Consider the following 20,236-nt stretch of genomic DNA (forward strand, 5'->3'; position numbering starts at 1 on the left):
GACGGTTCAAAGGGTCATTTTGAAAATTTACATTAGTTCATCTGTAGAAAGATTTGGGCTTCAATTATGAGTAAAAGTAATTTTTTTCTTTTAAATTGGGCCACTATATTAGTGAGCTCCTAGTGCTCTGAGGTAATACTTTTTTTGTTTTTAAAATACAGGGTCTTGGTATGTTGTATGTCACCCAGGGTGTCCTTGAATTCCTGGTTCACGTGATCTTCCTGCCTTAAACTCCTGAGTAGCTAGAATTATAGACATATGTCACGGTGCCCAGCTCCTAAAATAAATTATAAATATCAGATCTGTGGCTAAATTTTGGCCATCATTTTTAGATGATATTCATCTTTGGAAGAATTAATAACAACTTTTCATTATTTATCTAGAAATATGACAATAGCCTCAGATTAAAGACAAACTATAGGATATCAAACTGTTAAATAACCATTAATTGTACAAAACCAGTTTTTAAAACTGTTATAAATTTAATTGATTTGACATCCAATAAATCACAAGTTTCAGACCAAATGAGAGACATTTACCTTTTCTTATAAATAAATTGTAATATGGAGGATCATTCTACAACTAAGGTGTTAGTTTATTTTTTGAGCCCCTATTATTTCAAGAGAAATATTAATAGATTCTTGAAAAATTATTTTCAAGTACTCTTACGCTTCAATTTCCATGAAAACAGTTGCTATTCCCTGTAAAAAGAATTTTTATGCATTTATCAGGACAATCCCTCTAAGTAGAGAGCAGTTTGATGGCCTTGTTGCAGCTCATCCCCTGGGTTTAAAAGTTGATCTTTTTAAAATAACTATATAGAGCCGGGCGTGGTGGCACACACTTGCAATCCCAGCTGAGACAGGAGGATAGCAGGTTCGAGCCCAGCCTCAGCTACTTAGTGAGACCCTGTTTCCAAATAAAATATGAAATAGGTCTGGGAGTATAGCCCAGAGGTAGAAAAATCCCCGAGTTCCACCCTCGGTACCACACACACAAAAGAATAAGTAACTGTGTAGCTGGTTTTACATTAGTTAAGACCAATGTAAATTAATAGTTGATCAAGTTAGTAGGCTTTTATTTCTATAGGTTCGGGATAGCAGACCATCACATGGTGGTGATCTAAATAAATCAAAGCAAACTAGTATCATAGTATAATGTAAAGAGCAGCGAACAGTGTCTGGGGAGACTATCTTGATGCCTGTCTCTGCTGTTGATAATCTGTGCAGAGTTGAGGAACTCCTCCAGCCACAGTGACCCTCAATTTTGTCCTCTGTAAAATGAGGAGGTTAAGATTAAACTTGTTAGGCTTTTTTTTTTAATTTAATTTTTTATCTTTTTTGGTGGTACTGGGGTTCCTGGAAGCCCTTCTACCTCCGGGCTACACTCCCAGACCCATTTTTACATTTTATATTTGGAAACAGGGTCTCCTAAGCCAGCGCGCGCGGCTGGCTTCGAACCTGCGCGATCCTCCTGTCTCTGCCTCCCAAGCGCGGGGATGACAAGCGTGCGCCACCACGCCCGGCTACTTGTTAGGCTTTAATCCAATCTAATTTCAAAGTCATATCTGAGAAAGCTGAATTAGATGTGAGACTAAGTGACACATTTACAGCATAAAGCTCGAAATTACTATCAGGTGAGAAAGAGATATTTTATCCTTCTAGAAGAAAATAGATGAAAGTTCACGAGACAAATCAAACGCTGTTTGGGTCAAGCCAGAAGTTGTAGTACTAAGATTTTTTTTTTTAATTCATCTTCTTGGCTGCCCTTATTTAAAATGGGCTTTCTTTCTTTGTTGATATTTTGTGTACCTTCCTCCTACAGCTGAAATATCTGCTATATGTCAGAAAAAGGTAAGAGCAAACCATCTGTGTTGTGCGGCATGATTTGCTGTGTTTATCAGTTCACTCATTGACATCTGCCTCACTTCTGCGCCATGGTTTCCCAGTATGTACATCTCACTGTATTTGTGATGGGGGAAAGGAAATAATTTAGCATGCAAGATTGTGCTGTCCAAATGGTCTCTATTTCCATTTCTGCTTTGGCTCACCCATCTTACACACGATGTTTTTGTTGAGTCATGTGAAGTAAAAGCATATGTGTAATTCTGCGTCTCATTACAGAAAGGTTTCAATGGTAGTGCAACTCATGGAACTTCACTTGAGTAAAGGATGTGTCTTATATACTAAGATTTTGTATTGTTTTGAAGTGCAGTGCAAATAGTCTGATGTATATGTATTGAAATACACACAGGTCAGTATTATGGAAAAAATTATTTGGATGTAAGTTGAATGATCAAACTAGCTAGAGATTCCCTCTTTTAAATTCTCTTAGCCACTTTTCATAGGGTTTCTCGAGCCACTCCATTTTCTCTTCTTCTTCTAGTGGTTGGCAGGTATAAGAAAAGATGGCATGGTTGGTTGAGATGCTTGAGTTCCGATGCATACGCCTCGTATACAACCTTGTCCAGATCATTTAAACTTTTGGGGATGTTGTTTATATGTAGGCACCTCTGGAAGCCAGTCTCAGTTATTTATTGCTACATAACAAGCCAGTTAATTATTTGATCGGAATTCTGTAGTTTGGCCATTTGGCCAGTTTTCTGAAAGAGTCCTCTCGGCTCACTTATGCGCTTGCATACGTTGATGTGTGGCTGATAATTGCCTGATCCCAGATGATCTTACTCTCAAGTCATATCTGCAGCCTTAGCTGGGTTGTTTGGATATTTGGGATGATGAGGGGCCTGGACCTCTCTCTATAAGATAGTCATCCTTCAGAAGGCCGGTCTGGGCTTGTTCACAAGGCAGCAGTGTTCTGTAAGGAGAGGTTCGAAGGCCCCTGGAAACAGAAGCTCAGAAGTCACACGATGTCTGTGTGACTTTCCATTGGTCAAAACAAGTTCCAAGGCCAGCCCAAATTCAAGGAATGGGGAAATAGGAAACTCCTGGTTATAAAAAGAATGTCAAGAATTTTGTGGTCATATTTAATTTACTACAGTCTACTCTCTAGGCATAATTATTTAATTTTTTCATCGCTTTATAAGTCCTCTGGAAGTCTTATTCATTTATGACTTTAGGCTTAAAGTTGAGTATCTTGTGATCTGCATCTGGTATGGTTACTGGTGAAATTCCTTGGGTGACATGCTCTTAATTCAGAGACCTGGAAAGAAAAATGATCTGCCTTCTGCACACCCAAGGACACGGCGAGGCAGTCACAGGGGAACGGCCATACACTTCTGTTCAGGAAGAGGAGGCAGACGCAGTGGCAGTCACTGTCTCCCGTAGCTCCAGCCATGAACACATCAGCAGCTCCTCGTGGTCCTCCAGGGACAGCAACGGTGCCTTCATCAGGATCTGGCTTTATTCCCTAAGAGTAGTTTCCTGACCCTCCATCCTCCTGAGGTCTTGTCTACTTTCTGAGACATCTTTTCTTTTCCTTAAGAAGTGGCCCGTGTCGCAGCCGGTAACTCCACCTGCTGCTGGCATTCAGAGGCTGGAGTTCCACAGCACCCTTTGCATTTTGGATTCTGTCTGTCTATTTAAGTTTCATCTGGCGGTGCTTTTGCTAGTATGACTTTCCTAAAAGCGACATGGATTCATCTGTGGAATGGATTAAACCCAGGTGTGCTCTACTACTATTATATTTTTAAATTTTGAAACAGGGTCTCGCTAAGTTATTGCATTCTGGCCTTGAACTGGAGAGCTTCCTGTCTCGGCCTTCCACCTACTGGGATTAGAGGTGTGTACCACTGTGCCTAGCTTGTATTTATTTATTTTGATACTAGGGATTGAACCCAGGGGCGTTCTACTTCTGAGCTATACTTCCATCCTTTATTTTGAAACAGAGTCTTATCAAGTTGCAGATAGCCTTGCTAAGTTGTTGAGACTGGGCATAAACTTGCAGTCCTCCTGTCTCAGCCTCCTATGAACTGAGGTTACAGGTGTGCACCATCATGACCTGATTGTAATTATTTATGATAATGTTTTTTTCCTACACATTGGTCATTTCAATCTGCCTCTGAAATCATGAGAGGCCCTCTTCTAACTATAGGACTCAACTGTGTATCACCTTATGCTTTCTGAAGTCTTAACGAAGAATCCTATAGTAATATGGCATACTCCTGAGGTCATCTTTACTTTGAGAATTTTTTACAAGCTTGAGAAACTATAATGTGAAAGTTTTCTTTTCTGAGATGCTGGCGATCAAACCCAGGGCCTTGTCGGGCATGGTGGTGCATGCTCATAATCTTAGTACTTGGGAGGCTAAGATAGGAGGATTGTGGGCTTGAAAACAGCCCCAGCAAGTAGTGAGACTCTCATTAACCTAGCAAGGCTCTTTTTCAGAATAAAAATAAAATAGGGCTGGGGTGTAGCTTGGCGGTAGAATGCTCTTGGGTTCTATTCCCAGTGCCACATTACACACACCAAGAAAACAAAACAAAACAAAAACCTCAGGGCCTTATGATGCTAGGCAAATATTCTATCGCTGAACTACATCCCCAACCCAAATTTTATTTTCAAAATTAGCATGTAGTGGCTTTGGTGGTATATCTAATACATTTGAAACCCAGAATAGGTAGCTTTAATTAATTAATTGACTGATTAATTAATTGTGGTACTGGGAACTGAACCAAGGAGAATTCTGCCTCTTAGCTACATCCCAGGCCCTACCTTTTAATTACAAAACAAGGTTTCACTAAGTTTCTGAGAGCCTTGCTCAGTTGCTGAGGTTGGCTTTGAACCTGTGATCCTCCTGTCTCAGCCTTCAGAGTACTGGGATCATAGACATGCACCACCATACTAGGCTAACATTTATGTTTGTATGACAACATTATCTTTAGAATTCAACTTAGCACATTTTTATTACTTACCCTTAATAAATATTATATTTTATTTGGAAGTTAATTGGAAAACTTCCATTAAGCCCATAACAGTTAAAAATGTTTTTGTGTTTTCTTTGAGCACAATTTATGTGTCTAACTCTTTGGTAATGACATAATTCTCCCTTAGAATAGTAGGTTTGCAAAAAACAATAATAGCATCATGACTGAATAATAAAGGGACAGACCTTAATTTATTTCACTTCTGTTATTCTATGAGACCACTTGCAATGTGTCCTAATAAACCCATAATAAATAAAAAATACCATAAATTAAAAATATATTTAATATTTCTAGCATACCAAACATCATAGCTTAACCTAGACTATCTTGAATGTGTTCAGAATACTTATATTACCTTACAGTTGGGCAAAATCATCTAACTCAAAGTCTATTTTAAATTAAAATGTTGAATTTTTCATGTAATTTGTTGAACACTGTACTGAAAGTGAAAAACAGAATGGTTGTGTGGGTACACTTTCTCACCAAGTTAAAAAAAGATTCTAGATTGAACCATCATGAAGTTGGGGACCGTCTGTATTTATTTGTTTAAAATTCAAAGCAGTAAAACAGAGTGATGGGAATGAATATGTGAAAAACCACATGCAGTTAAATCGGAATCTAAGGGTAATTTCTCTAGTTTACCATGGAAACAAATACATGAAGCGGAACACTTGTGGGTTGAGGACTTTCAAATATAATATTAAAACTTACTTGGAGCTGGGCGTGGTGGCTCACTCCTATAATTTCAGCTACTTGGGAGGCTGAGGTGGGAGAATTGCAAGTTCTAGGCCAACCTGGTCAATTTAGCGAGACCCTGTCTGAAAATAAAAAATTTTTATAAGGACCGGGGATGCAGCTCAGTGGCAGGGTGCTTGCCTAGCATGTGTAAGGCCCTAGGTCTCCAATACCACAAGCAGCAACAAAAACTTAGTTGAAGCCATGGCAACTGTCTAGAACTTAGCCTAATCAAAGATTATTTGGGAGAAGAATATTTTATTGTTGTATTGTTTATAGTTGGCAGTGCATGATGATAAAGTATGTTGACTTTTATTAAATGTATTTGGTTATTATGTGCATCAGAAATGACTCAAAATCGGGCAGTATAAAACAACAAGCCTTTAATTACATTCACAGACTCTGTGGGTGAGAGCCTGGACAGGGCCCAGTGGAGATAACCTGTCTCTGCTTGATAATGTTTGAAGCCTCATTGGGAAGACTTGAATAGCTGGGACTGGAATAATCGAGAGGCTCTCAGATCATGTTTGGGCTCTCGAATGCGGTGACTTGAAGATAGGTTAGCTGATGCTGTTGATGAGAGACCTAAACATGTCCTGTCCATGTGGGTTGGCCAGAGTTCTGAGAGGAATATCACGACGAGGATGCTCTGAAGAGAAAGTCCCAAGACAGCCAGGTGGATATCTTATGTTTCTTGTAACCTGGCCTTGAGAATCATAAGCATCGAGTTTGCCAAACTCCGTTGACAGAAGCAGCCATCAGCTCATCCAGCCTCAAGGGGAGGGGACTAAACCTCACTTCTTGCAGGGACCAGGACAGTCCCCTGCCAAGTGTGCCTCTGGTCACAAGTGTTTTCACTCTTCCCACACGCAGAATCCTGGCTAGAAGCCCAAGGCCTTCTCAACTAAATCAGGTCCATGTGCGGATGTGGCTCTTTGATTTGCTTCTTTAGATATGCTTCCCCTTGCTGTGAATACCTGTGAATAAGAGAGAGAAATCGTCTTCCTCCCCCACAGCCAACACGCAGTGGTGGTACAGGGATAGGATCATTGTCATAGACCCTCACGTACAAAGTGAGGACTGAATAGACATTGGTTGTGCTTGGTGGTTTCTTTGTCTCTGCCATGGTGGCAGGGCGGGGTGGAGGAAAACTGAGAAGCAGAGAGAGAGAAAGAAAGAGAGAGGGAGAGAGAGAGAGAGAGAGAGAGAGAGAGAGAGAGAGAGAGAGAGAGAGAGAAAGAGAGGGAGAGAGAGAAGAGGGAGGGAGAGAGAGGAGAGGAGAGGAGGGGAGAGGAGAGAAGAGGGGGGAGAGGGAGATAGAGAAGAGGGAGAAAGAGAAGAAGAGAGAGGAGAGGAGAGGGAGGGAGGGAGAGAGGGAGAGGGGGAGAGGGGGAGGGGGGAGAGAGAAGAGGGAGGAAGAGAGGGAGAAAGAGAGGAGAGAGGAAGAGAAGGGGAGAGAGAGAAGAGGGAGGAAGAGGGCGAGAGGAGAGGAGAGAAGAGGGAGGGAGAGAGGAAGAGAGAGAGAGAGGAAGAGAGGGAGAGAAGAGAGAAGAGGGAGGGAGAGAGAGAAGAGGGAGGGAGAGAGGGAGAGAGGAGAGGAGAGGAGGAGAGGAGAGGGAGGGAGCGAGTGAGGGAGAGAGATGAGAGGAGAGGAGAGAAGAGGGAGGGAGGGAGAGAGAGAAAAGGGAGGAAGAGAGGGAGAGAGAGGAGAGGAGAGGAGAGAAGAGGGAGAGAGGGAGAGGGAGAGAGAGAAGAGAGAGAAAGAGGGAGAGAGAGAGGAGAGGAGAAGAGAGGGAGGGTGGGAGGGAGGGAGAGGGGGAGAGAGAGAGAGAGAAGAGGGAGGAAGAGAGGGAGAGAGGAGGGGAGAGGAGAGGAGAGGGAGGCAGAGAGGGAGAGAGGGAGGGAGAGGGGCAAACTCCGGCCAGCCTGAGGCGCCCCGCTCCCAGTGACCCACCTCCTCCAGCCTACAGGTACTACCCAGTGAGTACATTCAGATTGTGACTCCATCCGTGAGTTACCCCTGATGATCTTCGAGTCCTGATTCAGTGATCACCTCTGAATACTGTCACATTGTCAACACATGGGGATGCCTCACACCACAGCAATCCGGAGCGCAGCAAGGACCAGGTCATCTGCTCTTAGCTCCTGAGTCTTCCTTTCTTGGAAGCTCATCTCTTTGGCCCTTGGCTCCACTCCCTGGGAGATACCCACCTTTTCTTTCCTCTCAAAAGTGGACTGTTGTTTACAGTTAAGTAGTTTTATCAGCTTATTTTTTGCTCATAGAAATGTATCAGTCCCAAGCATCTTCTTTTGGGAATATTTCTTTCAGTTCACACTGATATAATTCTATGAAAAACATTGTGAGCTTTTTATGTATCAATTTATTAGCCTAATTCATTAAACACAATTTAAAGGCACAAATCTTTTAGAGATAAGCCTTTTTATTCAGTGGACTCTGTGAGGCTGCTGGAAAGAATGCATTTAAGATTCTTAGAACCTTATTATTTAACAGAGAGTGTAGTGATGTTTGCCCTTGAGATCCTTAGACAGCCTTTGGTCTGTCTAAAAGGGTCTATGATGCACCATATTAAGTTCTGAGTTCCTAATAAAAGGCAATATAGTCAATCCCCCATTATCATCACCCACTCCCACCCAGATCACATTTTCCTTATAGGGCCCTTGACTTAATGTTTGTCCTGAAACTTTCTCTTATCTTGAGAACCCTAAGTTACTGATTGGAAAGACTGTCCTGAGCTCAGTATTTTCCTTTTGAATTCTAGCTGAAAACAGGAAAATTCATTCTTTTCTTGGTCCCTCTCCTATCACGTTTTTAGCTAGACTCATCCAGGTAGTGCCTACAAGACTGTAAAACATTCTGAAGCCAGATCTTGACTTCATCAGCGGTCTGTCCTCCTTTCCGCTCTCTGGGCTGTATTGTAGCTTCACTTCCTACCACTGTATAGCAAGAGTCCCCTTTCTTTGGGCGTCATAACATGTTCCTTGAAGTCCTTGCTCAGGTTCATCTGACTTCCACTAACCATCTCAAAGCTTTCTGGCTTCACCTGCTGCCTGGTCACAAAGCCAGTGGCCCATGTTTGAAGCTTTTGCAACAGCAGCACCTTACTGCTAGGTACTAAATTCTGTTCCAAATTCCCCACAGTTCGTGGCAGCAAGCACCATTTTATTAAAGCCACAAATTCTTTGGGTTAAGATTCAAGCAGGGCATGGCAGAGATGATTCACCTTTGTTCTATGATGTCTGGGGCAATCATCGAAGTGAGACTTTGGAGTTTCCTGGAAGGGAAAAAGCGTATTTAGCATGAGAGAAGAATATAAATAAGTTGTAGCCAGAGAATCCAGTTCTCCCATTGTGAGGCGGAATCTGTGTCTTCACCCTGAATCTGGATGAACTTGTGATGCCGTAAGCAGCAGAGTATGTGAGAGGTGACTGTGTGTGCATGACTTACACTGGATCAGAAAAAGCCATACACCATCCTTCTGATTCTCTTGAAACATTTGCTTTCAGGGTGCTTTCTCTCAGGATCCAGTCACGATGCCATGAGAACTCCACGAGCTGTGATTTGAATGTAGTTTGTCTCTTAAGGGTTCATGTACTGGAAGCTCGATCCCCGTGTGGAGATTAAAAGGTGGAGCCTGGTATCAGGTTCCTGGGGGCACTTCTGCCCTTGGAAAGGATTGCAGAGTTTTTGTAGTTCTTCTGGGATCCCAGTTACTTCCCATGAGAGTCAGTTGTTATAAAAGAGCAAACCAGACCCCTCTTGGTATTGTTTCCTGTCTTTCCATTTGATCTCACCTCTTGAAAATGCTTCTATCATTATGAGATCATTTACCATGAGATGCTCACCAGAGCCCAGTCGATGCCAGCACCATGTGCTTGAACCTCCAGAACTGTGAGCTAAGTATACCGCTTTTAAAAATAAAGCATCTAACGCCGGGCGTGGTGGTGCACGGTGGTAATCCCTGCACTTGGGAGGCAGAGACAGGAGGATCGTGCAGGTTCGAAGCCAGCTGTGCTGGCTTAAGAGACCTTGTTTCCAAATAAAAATATAAAATAGGTCTGGGAGGGTAGCTTGGAGGTAGAAGGGTTTCCAGGAACCCCAGTACTGTCAAATAAATAAATAAATAAATAAATAAATAAATAGAAATAAAGCATCTAGTCTTGGGTATTTTGTTATAGTAACAGAAAACAAAAGAATATACCAAGCCATCTAAAGAGGCCAGTTTTAGATGTTCTAGACAGAGAACCCAGCTGGGACATCCTTCAACTCCACCAGCTCCTGTACTACAATGTGTGAGTACAGAGTCATCTCAAAAGCCATTCCTAGTAGCCACTCTTCCAGTTCCCAGCAGTTTGAGTCACCCCCAGGTATACAAATCATTCCAGTTGTGGCCCAACTGTCATGGAGCAGAGGCAAGTGTCCTGCCTGCAGTTACTGTATCATGCAGAATCCATGTACATGATACAGTGGCTTTGTCTTACACCTCTAAGTCTCAGAGTGGGTTGCTACGAAGCAAGGGTAACTGAAAAATCCAGTTTTGTTTCAAAATAAAAATGAAAAGGGATAGGGATGTAGCTCAGAGGTAGAATGCCTCTGGGTTCAATCCTCAATATCAAGAAAAAAAAAGCCAGTCTTATTACTGTTTTAAAATTCTCTAACTTTATGTCCTTTTTATTTTCTTTATCTGTTTGGAGCTTCTCCCTCTACCTTGTCCCTGAATGTACCCTTCTGCGTTTCTCTATATTTCCTCTAGCATCTTCTTTCCAGTCGATTTTTTCTCTCCTCTCATATCAAATTCAGATATCAGAAACTAATTGGCACCTTCCACATTCTGCCTGGACATCTCATCTCTTTAGTTGTATTCTGAAACTTATTAGGTACCGACTCCAGTCTTCCAAATTCTTGTAGGCAACAGTTTTGCCAGTTCTTTCAATATTATACGAAATTAACGGATCACCTCTTCTCAGCCTCTTCATTTTCACCATTCAGCCTTTGGCTGTTTTTCTTCTTTTCTTTTCTTTTCTTTTTAGTGGTTCTGGGGTGGAACCCAGAGGCTTTCTACCTCTGGGCTATACTCCCAGACCTTTTTTATATTTTATTTGGAAACAGGGTCTCACTAAGTTGCTGAGAGCCTCACTAAGTAGCTGAGGCTGGCTTCGAACCCGTGTGATCCTCCTGTCTCAGCCTCCCAAGCGCGGGGATTACAAGCGTGTGCCACCACGCCCAGCTTCTTTGGCTGCTTTTCTGAATCAAGAGGAAGATTCTACCTGCTGCCTGGTTGCAACACCAATGCCACATGTTATCAGTTTATGTGATGGCAGCATCCCACTTTTGGAGCTAATTTCTGTCTCAGTTGTGGCGTCTCAAAGCATGACATCGTGTTACTGTAATCACTTATTTGTATTTATAATTCTGTAGACTGGTAATTTGGCTTAAGATTAACTGGGACATTCTTCTGGTTTTTTCTCAACTCCTACGGGGCTGGCTGGCCCCAGATGTCCTTACTGGGATGGCCAGGAGGACCGTGACATCTGCATACCCTCTTTCTGTGATGTCTCATCCCTTAGGAGCCTAGTCTGGTAGTTCACAAGGCAGCAAAAATGGAAGGTTCAAGGACTTTTGAGACAGAAATATAAAAGTCACAGGGGTCACATCTGTGGCATTCCATTTGTTGGAAGCAAGTCCCATGGCCATCTTGGATTTAAGAGAAGGGGATATAGACTTCATGTATTGAAAATAAAAGGTGGAAGGGCCTCTGGAGAATAGGGGCTAGACTCAGGCATAACATACGTAACACTGTTTGAATAAGGATGAGCATAAAGGAGAGAAGAAGGAAAAGACAGATGGGCAGTCAGTCAGTAGCAATGGCCTCATATACACCCGAACTTATTTGAGGACTAAATATTATACTAGGTATACAGTGGACAATTCACAAGTCCTAGTTATTGTGTTCACAATAGAATTATGAACCCATTGACTTTCTTTCTGATGTAATTGGTATCTACATTATTTATACAAAAAAAATCTCTAGGAAAGATTGTGGGTGTTTCCCCTTTCTTTTTGTATTGAAATTTATGTGTTACATTTTCTATACATCATAGCAAAATTATCACACTGATCAAAGATAATGATGATAAAAGAAATTCCCTTTCTTGTACATAGTGGACCAAGAAATCTCTATCATAAGGTCATAAAATTTGAAAACTAGGATTTGAGTGGTATTTGGAGAGTAGAAAATACAGTAGGAAACAGAAGACCTTAAACATCGGGACTGTATTACAGGTGACAATTGCCAACTAAATTGTAGCCATGTATGTAACAGTGAGAATCTCAAAGAAACAAAGACTTAGTGTGTTTGGGCTGCCACAACAGAATACCACAAACGAGATGTAAACAACAAATATTTGTTTCTTGCAGTTCTGGAGGCTGAAAAGTCCCAGATCAAGGCTCTGGCAGACTCACTGTCTTGTGAGGCCCTGTTCCTTATACGTGGCACCTTTTTGCTGGCTATTCTCTTGATGGAAGAGACTAGCTAGCTCTCTAGGACCTCTTTCACAAGGGCACTGATCCACACATGAGGGTGAGGCTTCGTGACCTGGTTACTTCCCAAGAGCCCCACGTCTAACACCATCACCTTGGCGGTTAAGATTTCTACCTAGGAACTTGGAAAGTTGGGTAGAATAAACATACAGTTACAGCAGTAACCACAAGGGAAAAGAAACACTAAGAATAACCTGCTACATGCCACACTGTTGGTAGAGTGGTACAGATTTGTGGGATGAACAGAAAGAGCCCCAATCTAATGAGACATGTGCTTCTTCCAGAGTGAAAAGTAGTACGTGAAAGAGAAAGAAAGGTCACAAAACGGGAAGAATAACACATCTGGGAAAGTCAGGCAGACTTGGATGCCAAAGAAGATGAGGGCCTCAATGCAGAAGAGTCATGGTGTTTTATTTCTGTGTGTGTGTGTGTGTGTGTGTGTGTGTGTGTCCGTGCACGCGCGTGTGCACACGTGTAACTGGAGACTGAACGCAGGGCCATTCTACTTCTAAGATACAATCCCAGCCTTTTTCATTTTATTTATTTTTTTGTTTTGAAACAGTCTAGTTAGGTTGCTGAGAGTTTCCCCTAAGTTCCTGAGGCTGCTCCCAAACCCACGATTCTCTTGCCTCAGCCTCCCCAGAACTGGAAGTACAAGTGTGTAACCATACAATATATTTTAACAAATGATATTTTCAAAATTATTAGTAGAAAAGAAAAGAAAATAGATTGGAAATACTCGAAACTCTTAAGACAATACATATATAGTTACCAGATGGAGAGATTGATATTTTGGGAAATACAGTCGCCTAAATATCCCCATCTTGTTTTTGTGATTTTTTTTGGTCTGAGTTCTATTCAGAATATGCACTTTTCTAGCTCTGCTGTCAGGAGTGAGCAGCCCTTGCTAAAATCAAAGCGGAGCAGACTTTGCTTTGAGAAGGCAGTGTCCGTAGACAATTCAATACATTGTTGATTTCCCCCTGTAGGTTTTGTGCTTCTCTCTACCTTTTGTCTCTTCTGGGGATATCCGTCATGGAGGGTTCTTAAATCCTCACCAAGCTCTGACTTCATAAAGGCCAGGGTATACGCCCCTGAGATATTCATGTCTTAACAAGCACTATTGAAAGGCCGAAAAGCTCTCTGGACGCAAAGACATTGACTATGTGGTGGTAGAGGCTTGAGGCACACAGTTGGTGTGCTTGTTTTTGGTGTTAGAGAGCATTAGGGATCCCAAGGGATCCTCAGATTGTGTCACGTGGCTGCCCCCTCGCTCCTCTGCCTCTTGTTGGGGCAGCTCTGCCCTAACCCCCTGACTTAGGACTTTGTGTGTGTGTGCATGGTACTGAGGATTGAACCCAGAGGCATTCTATTCTACCTGTGAGCTGCACGCCCGGCTCTATTTTATTTTGAAGGCCTTTCTCTGGTGGTCTAGTGGTTAGGATTCGTCGCTGTCTATTTTATTTTGAAACAGGGTCTCGCTAAGTTGTTGAGGCTGTCCTCAATTGCGTTCCCTCATCTCAGCCTCCCGAGTACTGGGATCACGGTGCGTGCGTAGGAACCTTTGGACAGACCACTTGTCTCAATTCCATCGTTCATCTGTTGATCCTATCCTGTAGTTGCTGGGGTGGCTGACCCTGGGGAGGTCTCTGTCGTGCTTTGACATGTCCTTGTGATGTCCACTGAGGTGTTCTGAAGGTCTTGGCCGAGAGCGTGCTGGTGGGGAGGATAGGCCCCCTTGGGAACATCACCTTGGCACAGAGTGACCCCTACCTGTCCTCGCTGGCCACAGGACAGATGAGCCGCAGTGGAAATCTGCTTTGAGAATGGATAAAAGAATTCAGAAGCAGTTTATGAAGGGAATTAAAAATTCCTCCTTTCCTACTCTGATGTGCTGTGGTGTGCTCTCTCTGTTTCTGTTGAGAACTCTTGGCTCATTAACTCTAAGTAATCTAGCAAGCACCCTCCTCACCCCTGGCACCCAGCACAGTCCCCTGGATCTCTAGAACCATCTCCTTCTTGCTAGGAGAAGACAACTTTCTTCCTTATTTTTCATCTACAACTGGCATCTAACGGGCTGGAGAATCACCTGCTTTTTGGAAACTAGAGCCACTCTAGAAATGTACAGCCACCTTCCTGTGGCCGCTGGAGTTTCTGTTTGTTCCAGTTCTTAGCCAGGTTTACCTCGGGCGTCAATTTTAATTGATTTCACTTTTTTTCTACCCCTAGAACTGCAGCTCCCATGTGAGAAGAGCCGTGGTCACCTGCTTTTCTGCAGGGTGCTGCGGTCGTCACGGAAACAGGCCCGTGAGGTACTGCAAAAGATGCCACTCGAATCACCACAGTAACGAGGTGGGGGCCGCGGCAGAGACGCACCTCTACCAGACCTCCCCACCCCCCATCAACACGCGTGAGTGTGGCGCCGAGGAGCTGGTCTGCGCTGTGGAGGCCGTGATCAGGTAACATGCAGACCCTGAGACGCCACCATCCCTTAAGCTAACCTGCACAACCTTCTCACAGTGTGGCCATGATGGTGTTTTAATTCACAAATTCATGGTGCCTGTTACCTGCCAGGCAGCATGTTAGGTACTTGGCAGATAGAAGTGCCCCCATCCTCCCAATTATCCAGGCTGGGACTAGAAAAACAGAGGTGCCTAATGGTGGTCCACTCTGAAGAGGGCGGTGGTGGCCCTGAGCTTGGGTTTTAGGAGAAGGAAGTGGAGGCTTGCATCAGGCTGGGGGCTGGGGACTGGGATGCCTGGCTTCAGTGACAGCCTGGGGAGCAGGGGCAGGAAAGGCCATAGGATCAAATTATCTGCCTGTGAACTGTAAGGTGGGGGAGAAGCCCAGGAAGTGTGGCACAGGGGTGCACCTCGAGGCCGAGGATTTAAGAGAGCGCCTAATCTAGAAGGCCCTTGGGTTTCCTTCTTCTGTTAAATGACAGCAAAAGCAGCATTTGAAATGACAGCCTCTAGATGTGTTCTTTTTGGCATAATATACAAGGAGGTGAGATTTAAAAAAATATATTAGAATTAGGTTTCTCAGAGCAATATTTGTTTGTTAAACATTATGTAAAGTTTGGAAATAGAAAACAAACAAAATATAAAACAAAAAGGATTAAACCCCAGTCATACTGCTGTCCTCATTATCAATTTTGTACATGATCTAGGATCTAGTTTTATTCAAATGCAAGCTTTATTTATATAACTATAATCACAGCGAATCTACATTTTTGATAGAACATTATACAATTAGCTCTTTTCCATGTTGTGAAGTTCCGTATTTATCACTTTTTAGTGAATACATAATATTCATCTAGAGATAACTTATTTTCCTCATCCATGAGATATTTAGATTGTTTCCAGTTTCTAACATTATATATGACTCCTCAATACTTTTTGTGAATAGTGCTTTTCCTGTATTTATTATTTTCTTAGGGTAGGTTACCAGATGTGGGTTGACTGGTCAAAGAGTCTATTTTAATAATTCTTTCTTTTTTTTTGTGGTGGTACTGGATGGTGGAACCCAGAGGCTTTCTACCTCCGGGCTATACTGCCAGACCTATTTTTTTTTTAATATATATTTTATTTGGAAACAGGGTCTCACTAGGTTGCTGAGAGCCTCACTAAGTAGCTGAGGCTGGCTTTGAACCTGTGTGATCCTCCTGTCTTAACCTTCCAAGCCCGGGGATTATAAGTGTGCACCACCTCGTCTGGCTTTTAATAATTCTTGATACATTGCAACAGTGCATATGAAGTTACTAGTTTTTACTGAAGCTTTGCCAACGTTATTATTATTTTTAATTGTTTAAACCTTAGCGACGGGGCTGTATTCAACAAATTGAAAAAGGAGTTTTCATTGTGTTAACTGTCTTTGAATGCTGGACAGTGAATATTTTTCCATTTGGCTGCAAGTGCCCTGTTTCTCCTTGTTTTGTACATTTTCTGTTCAAATGGCTTCATGCAGGGGAGTTGCTGACTTACAGTGGGAAGGCTGGTGAACCGGAATGGACCTCACTTCTGCTTGGAGGAAGTAGCATCTTGGTGCCTCAGTCCTTCATCTTTGAAGGGGGGGTGGAGTATAAAGTAGTAGGAAATGAAATTTGACTTCCTAGAGCATATCATACCCATTTAAAGGAAGTCAGTCTTGATGCTGAGTACTCCTGAGGCAGTTGCCCTGGCTAGGATACGATCTATGTTGTGCTTTTCCCTAGTCTAACTTGGAATCGCCCCTCTTTGGCAGCTTGTTGAAAGAAGCCGAGTTCCATGCAGAGCAGCGGGAACATGAACTGAACCGGCGGCGGCAGCTGGGCCTCTCCTCCTCCCACCACTCCCTGGATAACGCTGACTTTGATAACAAGGATGACGATAAACACGACCAGAGGCTGCTCAGTCAATTTGGAATATGGTTCTTAGTAAGAGAAGAAGTGAACTATTCTCTACTTTCTTGTTTCTTGTTCCGATATTGGACTGACAAAGAATTTCTCCTGCTCTTTTGAAAGGACAGTTAACCTTAGAGATGGGGCTGTGTACTTTGAAGCAGTTGTTCTCAACCTTGGGTTGTACTTAGATTCACCTAAAAAAGTATTTAAAAAGTTACCATGTTCAGATCTCACCCCAGAATACTGGAATTTTTATTTTCCTTTTTTGTGGTCTGGCAGTTGAACTCAGGGCTAAGTTATACCTCCAGTCCTATGTTGGATTTATCTAGAAAGTTGTCAGTTTCCTCCAGATTTTCCATTTTGTTGGAGTATAATTTTTCCAAGCAGTTTCTGATAATCCTCTGGATTTCTACACTGTCAGTAGTAATGTCTCCTTTTTCATCTCTTATCTTCATAATTTGGGTTGATTCTCTCTTTTTTTTAGTTACGTTGGCTGGTGGTTTATCTATCTTGTTAATTTTTTTTGAGAAACCAGCTTTTGGTTTTGTTCATTTTCTGTATTGTATTTTCATTCTCTACTTTGTTAATTTCTGCTCTAATTTCAATAATTTCCTGTCTTCTACTGGCTTTGGGGTTAGATTGTTCCTGATTTTCAAGGGCTTTGAGGTGTGTCATTAGTTCCAGTCCTATGTTGGAAACAGTCTCACTAAGTTGCAGAGAGCCTCACTAAGTTAGAAGGATGACTGCAAACCTGTCTCAGCCTCCCAAGTCCTGGAATTATTGGCATGTGCCCCTGTGTCTGGTTCTGGGAACTCTGGTTGAGTTTAATAAACAATGAAGCACCAAAACCTATAGTTCTCAGGTCTAACCTGGTTGACGTGCATCTTTCTGACAAGAAACAAATGAGAGAGTTGTGAGTGTAGATTTCCAAGTACCGGATCCAATCTAATTTATAATTTGCATCCATCATTCATGTACATAACATTTTTTCTTGAAAGCCCAGTCTCTGTGCAGCTTTATGTGTATTTATGGCAGGTCTTTGTACACCAAAAAATGACAGCTAAACCAACACAAGGAAGGAATGATTGCCACTGATGATTTCACTACTACAGGTCTCGTTCAGTGGAGATTGAACACACAGATCAGAAGACCCACGCAGTGTTGAATGCACCAGTTCTGCAGAGAAGCAGTTTTTGTTTTTGTTTGTTTGTTTTTTGCTTTGGCCCATTATAGGCATGGATTAAGTCCCCCTAGTGGGTAGCTCTTTTAAGTTGGCACATGGTTTCTCCAAAAAGTCTTTATCAAACTGGGATTGAGCTGTTGATTTTTTGCTTCTGAGATTTGTTATCTAATAACACCATGGCTACTGCTGCCATGAACTCTTTAAGGACATCAACAGTGCTGTATTTGTTTTTTGTATTTTTGGGTCCTGCTACAGCACTGAATCAAAGATAATTTCAGAATTAACATTTTTTTTTAAGTTCTGGGGATGGAACCCAGGGAATTCTACCTTCAAGCTACACCCCCAGCCCTATTTTTTATCCTTTATTTTGAAACAGGGTCTCACGGAGTTGCAAAGGGCCTCACTAAGTAGCTGAGGCTATCTGCTAACCTGTGATCCTCCTGTCTCAGCCTCCCAAATGCTGGGATTACAAGCACACACCACCATGCCCAGCTCAGAATTAACATTAAAAAAATATTTATACAATGGTGAACTTGTGGGGGCAGGTATCAGAATTATTGCCAATTCAAAACTTTTGCCTAAATCTGATCATTTTAGAATTGAATTGTGTGTAGATTATTTTTCATTGAGAATATTGATGAAATCCCACTTGGTGGACTTAACTTTCTGGAAACATTTATCTAGTGTAGGTTATATACTAGATTTCTTGTAGGAAAAGGACTATTGGAGGGCGAATTCTGGAGGAGACATTACTATTGTAGTCTATCTACCTGCAGAGAGGAACAGTTTCTGGATAAATGGTCATCATTTAGAAAACTGCCTGTTCTAAATGGATTATCTGGAACATCTTTTTTTTGGTGTGTGTGTCTCTAACTTATATGTACTAAGTCCCTAAGGATGGATGGAGGCTGAATGAGTGTGCCCCTTCTGCCCCAGGTGAGCCTCTGTACGCCCAGTGAGAACACGCCTACGGAGAGCTTGGCCCGGCTGGTGGCTATGGTGTTTCAGTGGTTCCATTCCACGGCGTACATGATGGATGACGAAGTCGGGAGCTTGGTGGAGAAGCTGAAGCCGCAGTTTGTCACCAAGTGGTTGAAGACAGTGTGCGATGTTCGCTTCGACGTCATGGTCATGTGCCTTCTTCCCAAGCCCATGGAATTTGCCAGGGTAAGCGGGAGCTGACAGCTGGGACCTTGTTGGGAGGAGGACTCAGAGAGAGGTACCACTTTGACTGTCAGAGTGTCTTCAGCGTGGGCAGGGGAACACCTCCCTTTCTCTCTTTCTTTTATTTTGGCCAATAGCCAAAGGACTTTAGTTTAGTCACTGCACTTTCAGTGATCTGCTGCTGTGGCTCTGGTTGGGATGGGGATGATTGGTGATATGAATTTGTGAGGTAGCTACAAAGTTAAGGGAATGTCCTTTTTTTTTTCGGTACTGGGGATGGAACCCAGGGTAATTCTACCTCCGAGCTACACCCCCACACCTATTATTATTATTTTTTTTTAGTCTTTTTGTGATTTTGAAACAGGGTCTCACTGAGTTGCTCAGAGCCTCGCTAAATAGCTGAGGCTGTGCGCAAACTGCAATCCTTGGGTCTCAGCCTCTCGAATGCTGAGATTACAAGCGTGCGCCACCACGCCCGGCTGGGAATGTTCTTTCTTGACATTGCCGAATGTTTTTATTAAGGAAGAAACAACCGCCAACGTTTCTATGGGGTTGCTAGGGCTCATTCCTTTCCTGGCTCACCATCTGTGGAAAGGCTACCACTCAAGGAAGGTTACCATTCTTCCTGTGGTTTCATCCATATTACTAAAGGTGCTGGTGCAAGTGCCCACCCTGCCATTTGAGGTGTCAAACAGGCACAGTGACTGCCAGGATGCTCCTGTTCCCCGGCGTGGATAACACACTTCTCTGTGTTTATCTTCTTGTTTCTGCGTCAGTGGATCACAGGCTGCAGATGTGCAGCTAGGGAGACTCCATATTTCTTCAATACAGCGTAATTTGTGTCTAACTCAGGAAAGTGGATGCTCAGAATCCATTTTTGGCAGCAATACATGATATTTTTTTAAAAAAAGTATTTTCTAGCTTTTATTTTTATTTATGATTTTTTGTTTCCTTTCAAAAAGAGCTTGAAGCAATTTTTGATATAAAACTGCACTCAAAGAGGACATTTAAAGATAAAACGCAGACCATCTGAAGGGGTAGCTTTTATTTGATTTCCAGTATTCAGAGATCTGTGCATTTATTAAGATATATTTCTTTTTTCTTTGGTGCCACCTACTGACTCCTTTATAAAATTAATCTTTTACATAATGGAAATTTCCTATTTCCTGAAATTCTTTGCCTGTTTTGATGTTTTCTGTTATTATTTCTTAGAGTAGTGAAGGATTGGTGTGATCTGCTTGTGGAAGAGGAGAAAAACATTATGATGTTGATCAGAAAACTTTTCCTTTTCTAAACTGTGCCTGGTGTTTGGGGGCCTGAAAATTAACTGAC

The 20,236-nt window shown here is 42.5% G+C and overlaps 1 protein-coding gene across 4 annotated transcripts in view; it reads left to right on the forward strand.

The window, feature by feature from the left end:
* Nucleotides 1–20,236, forward strand: part of UNC79 (unc-79 homolog, NALCN channel complex subunit) — a gene marked incomplete at both ends in the record, with an annotated part of 212,636 nt that overhangs the window by 50,335 nt on the left and 142,065 nt on the right. For all 4 annotated transcript variants that reach the window (XM_080707437.1, XM_080707438.1, XM_080707440.1 and 1 more), the window contains 4 exons: nt 1,825–1,853; nt 14,406–14,635; nt 16,419–16,590; nt 18,677–18,907. In XM_080707437.1, the coding sequence (XP_080563563.1) occupies nt 1,825–1,853; nt 14,406–14,635; nt 16,419–16,590; nt 18,677–18,907 (662 nt within the window). The remainder of the gene's footprint in view (nt 1–1,824; nt 1,854–14,405; nt 14,636–16,418; nt 16,591–18,676; nt 18,908–20,236) is intronic.

Source organism: Muscardinus avellanarius, assembly GCF_963383645.1.
Source record: "Muscardinus avellanarius genome assembly, chromosome: 12".
Taxonomy (NCBI): Eukaryota; Metazoa; Chordata; class Mammalia; order Rodentia; family Gliridae; genus Muscardinus; species Muscardinus avellanarius.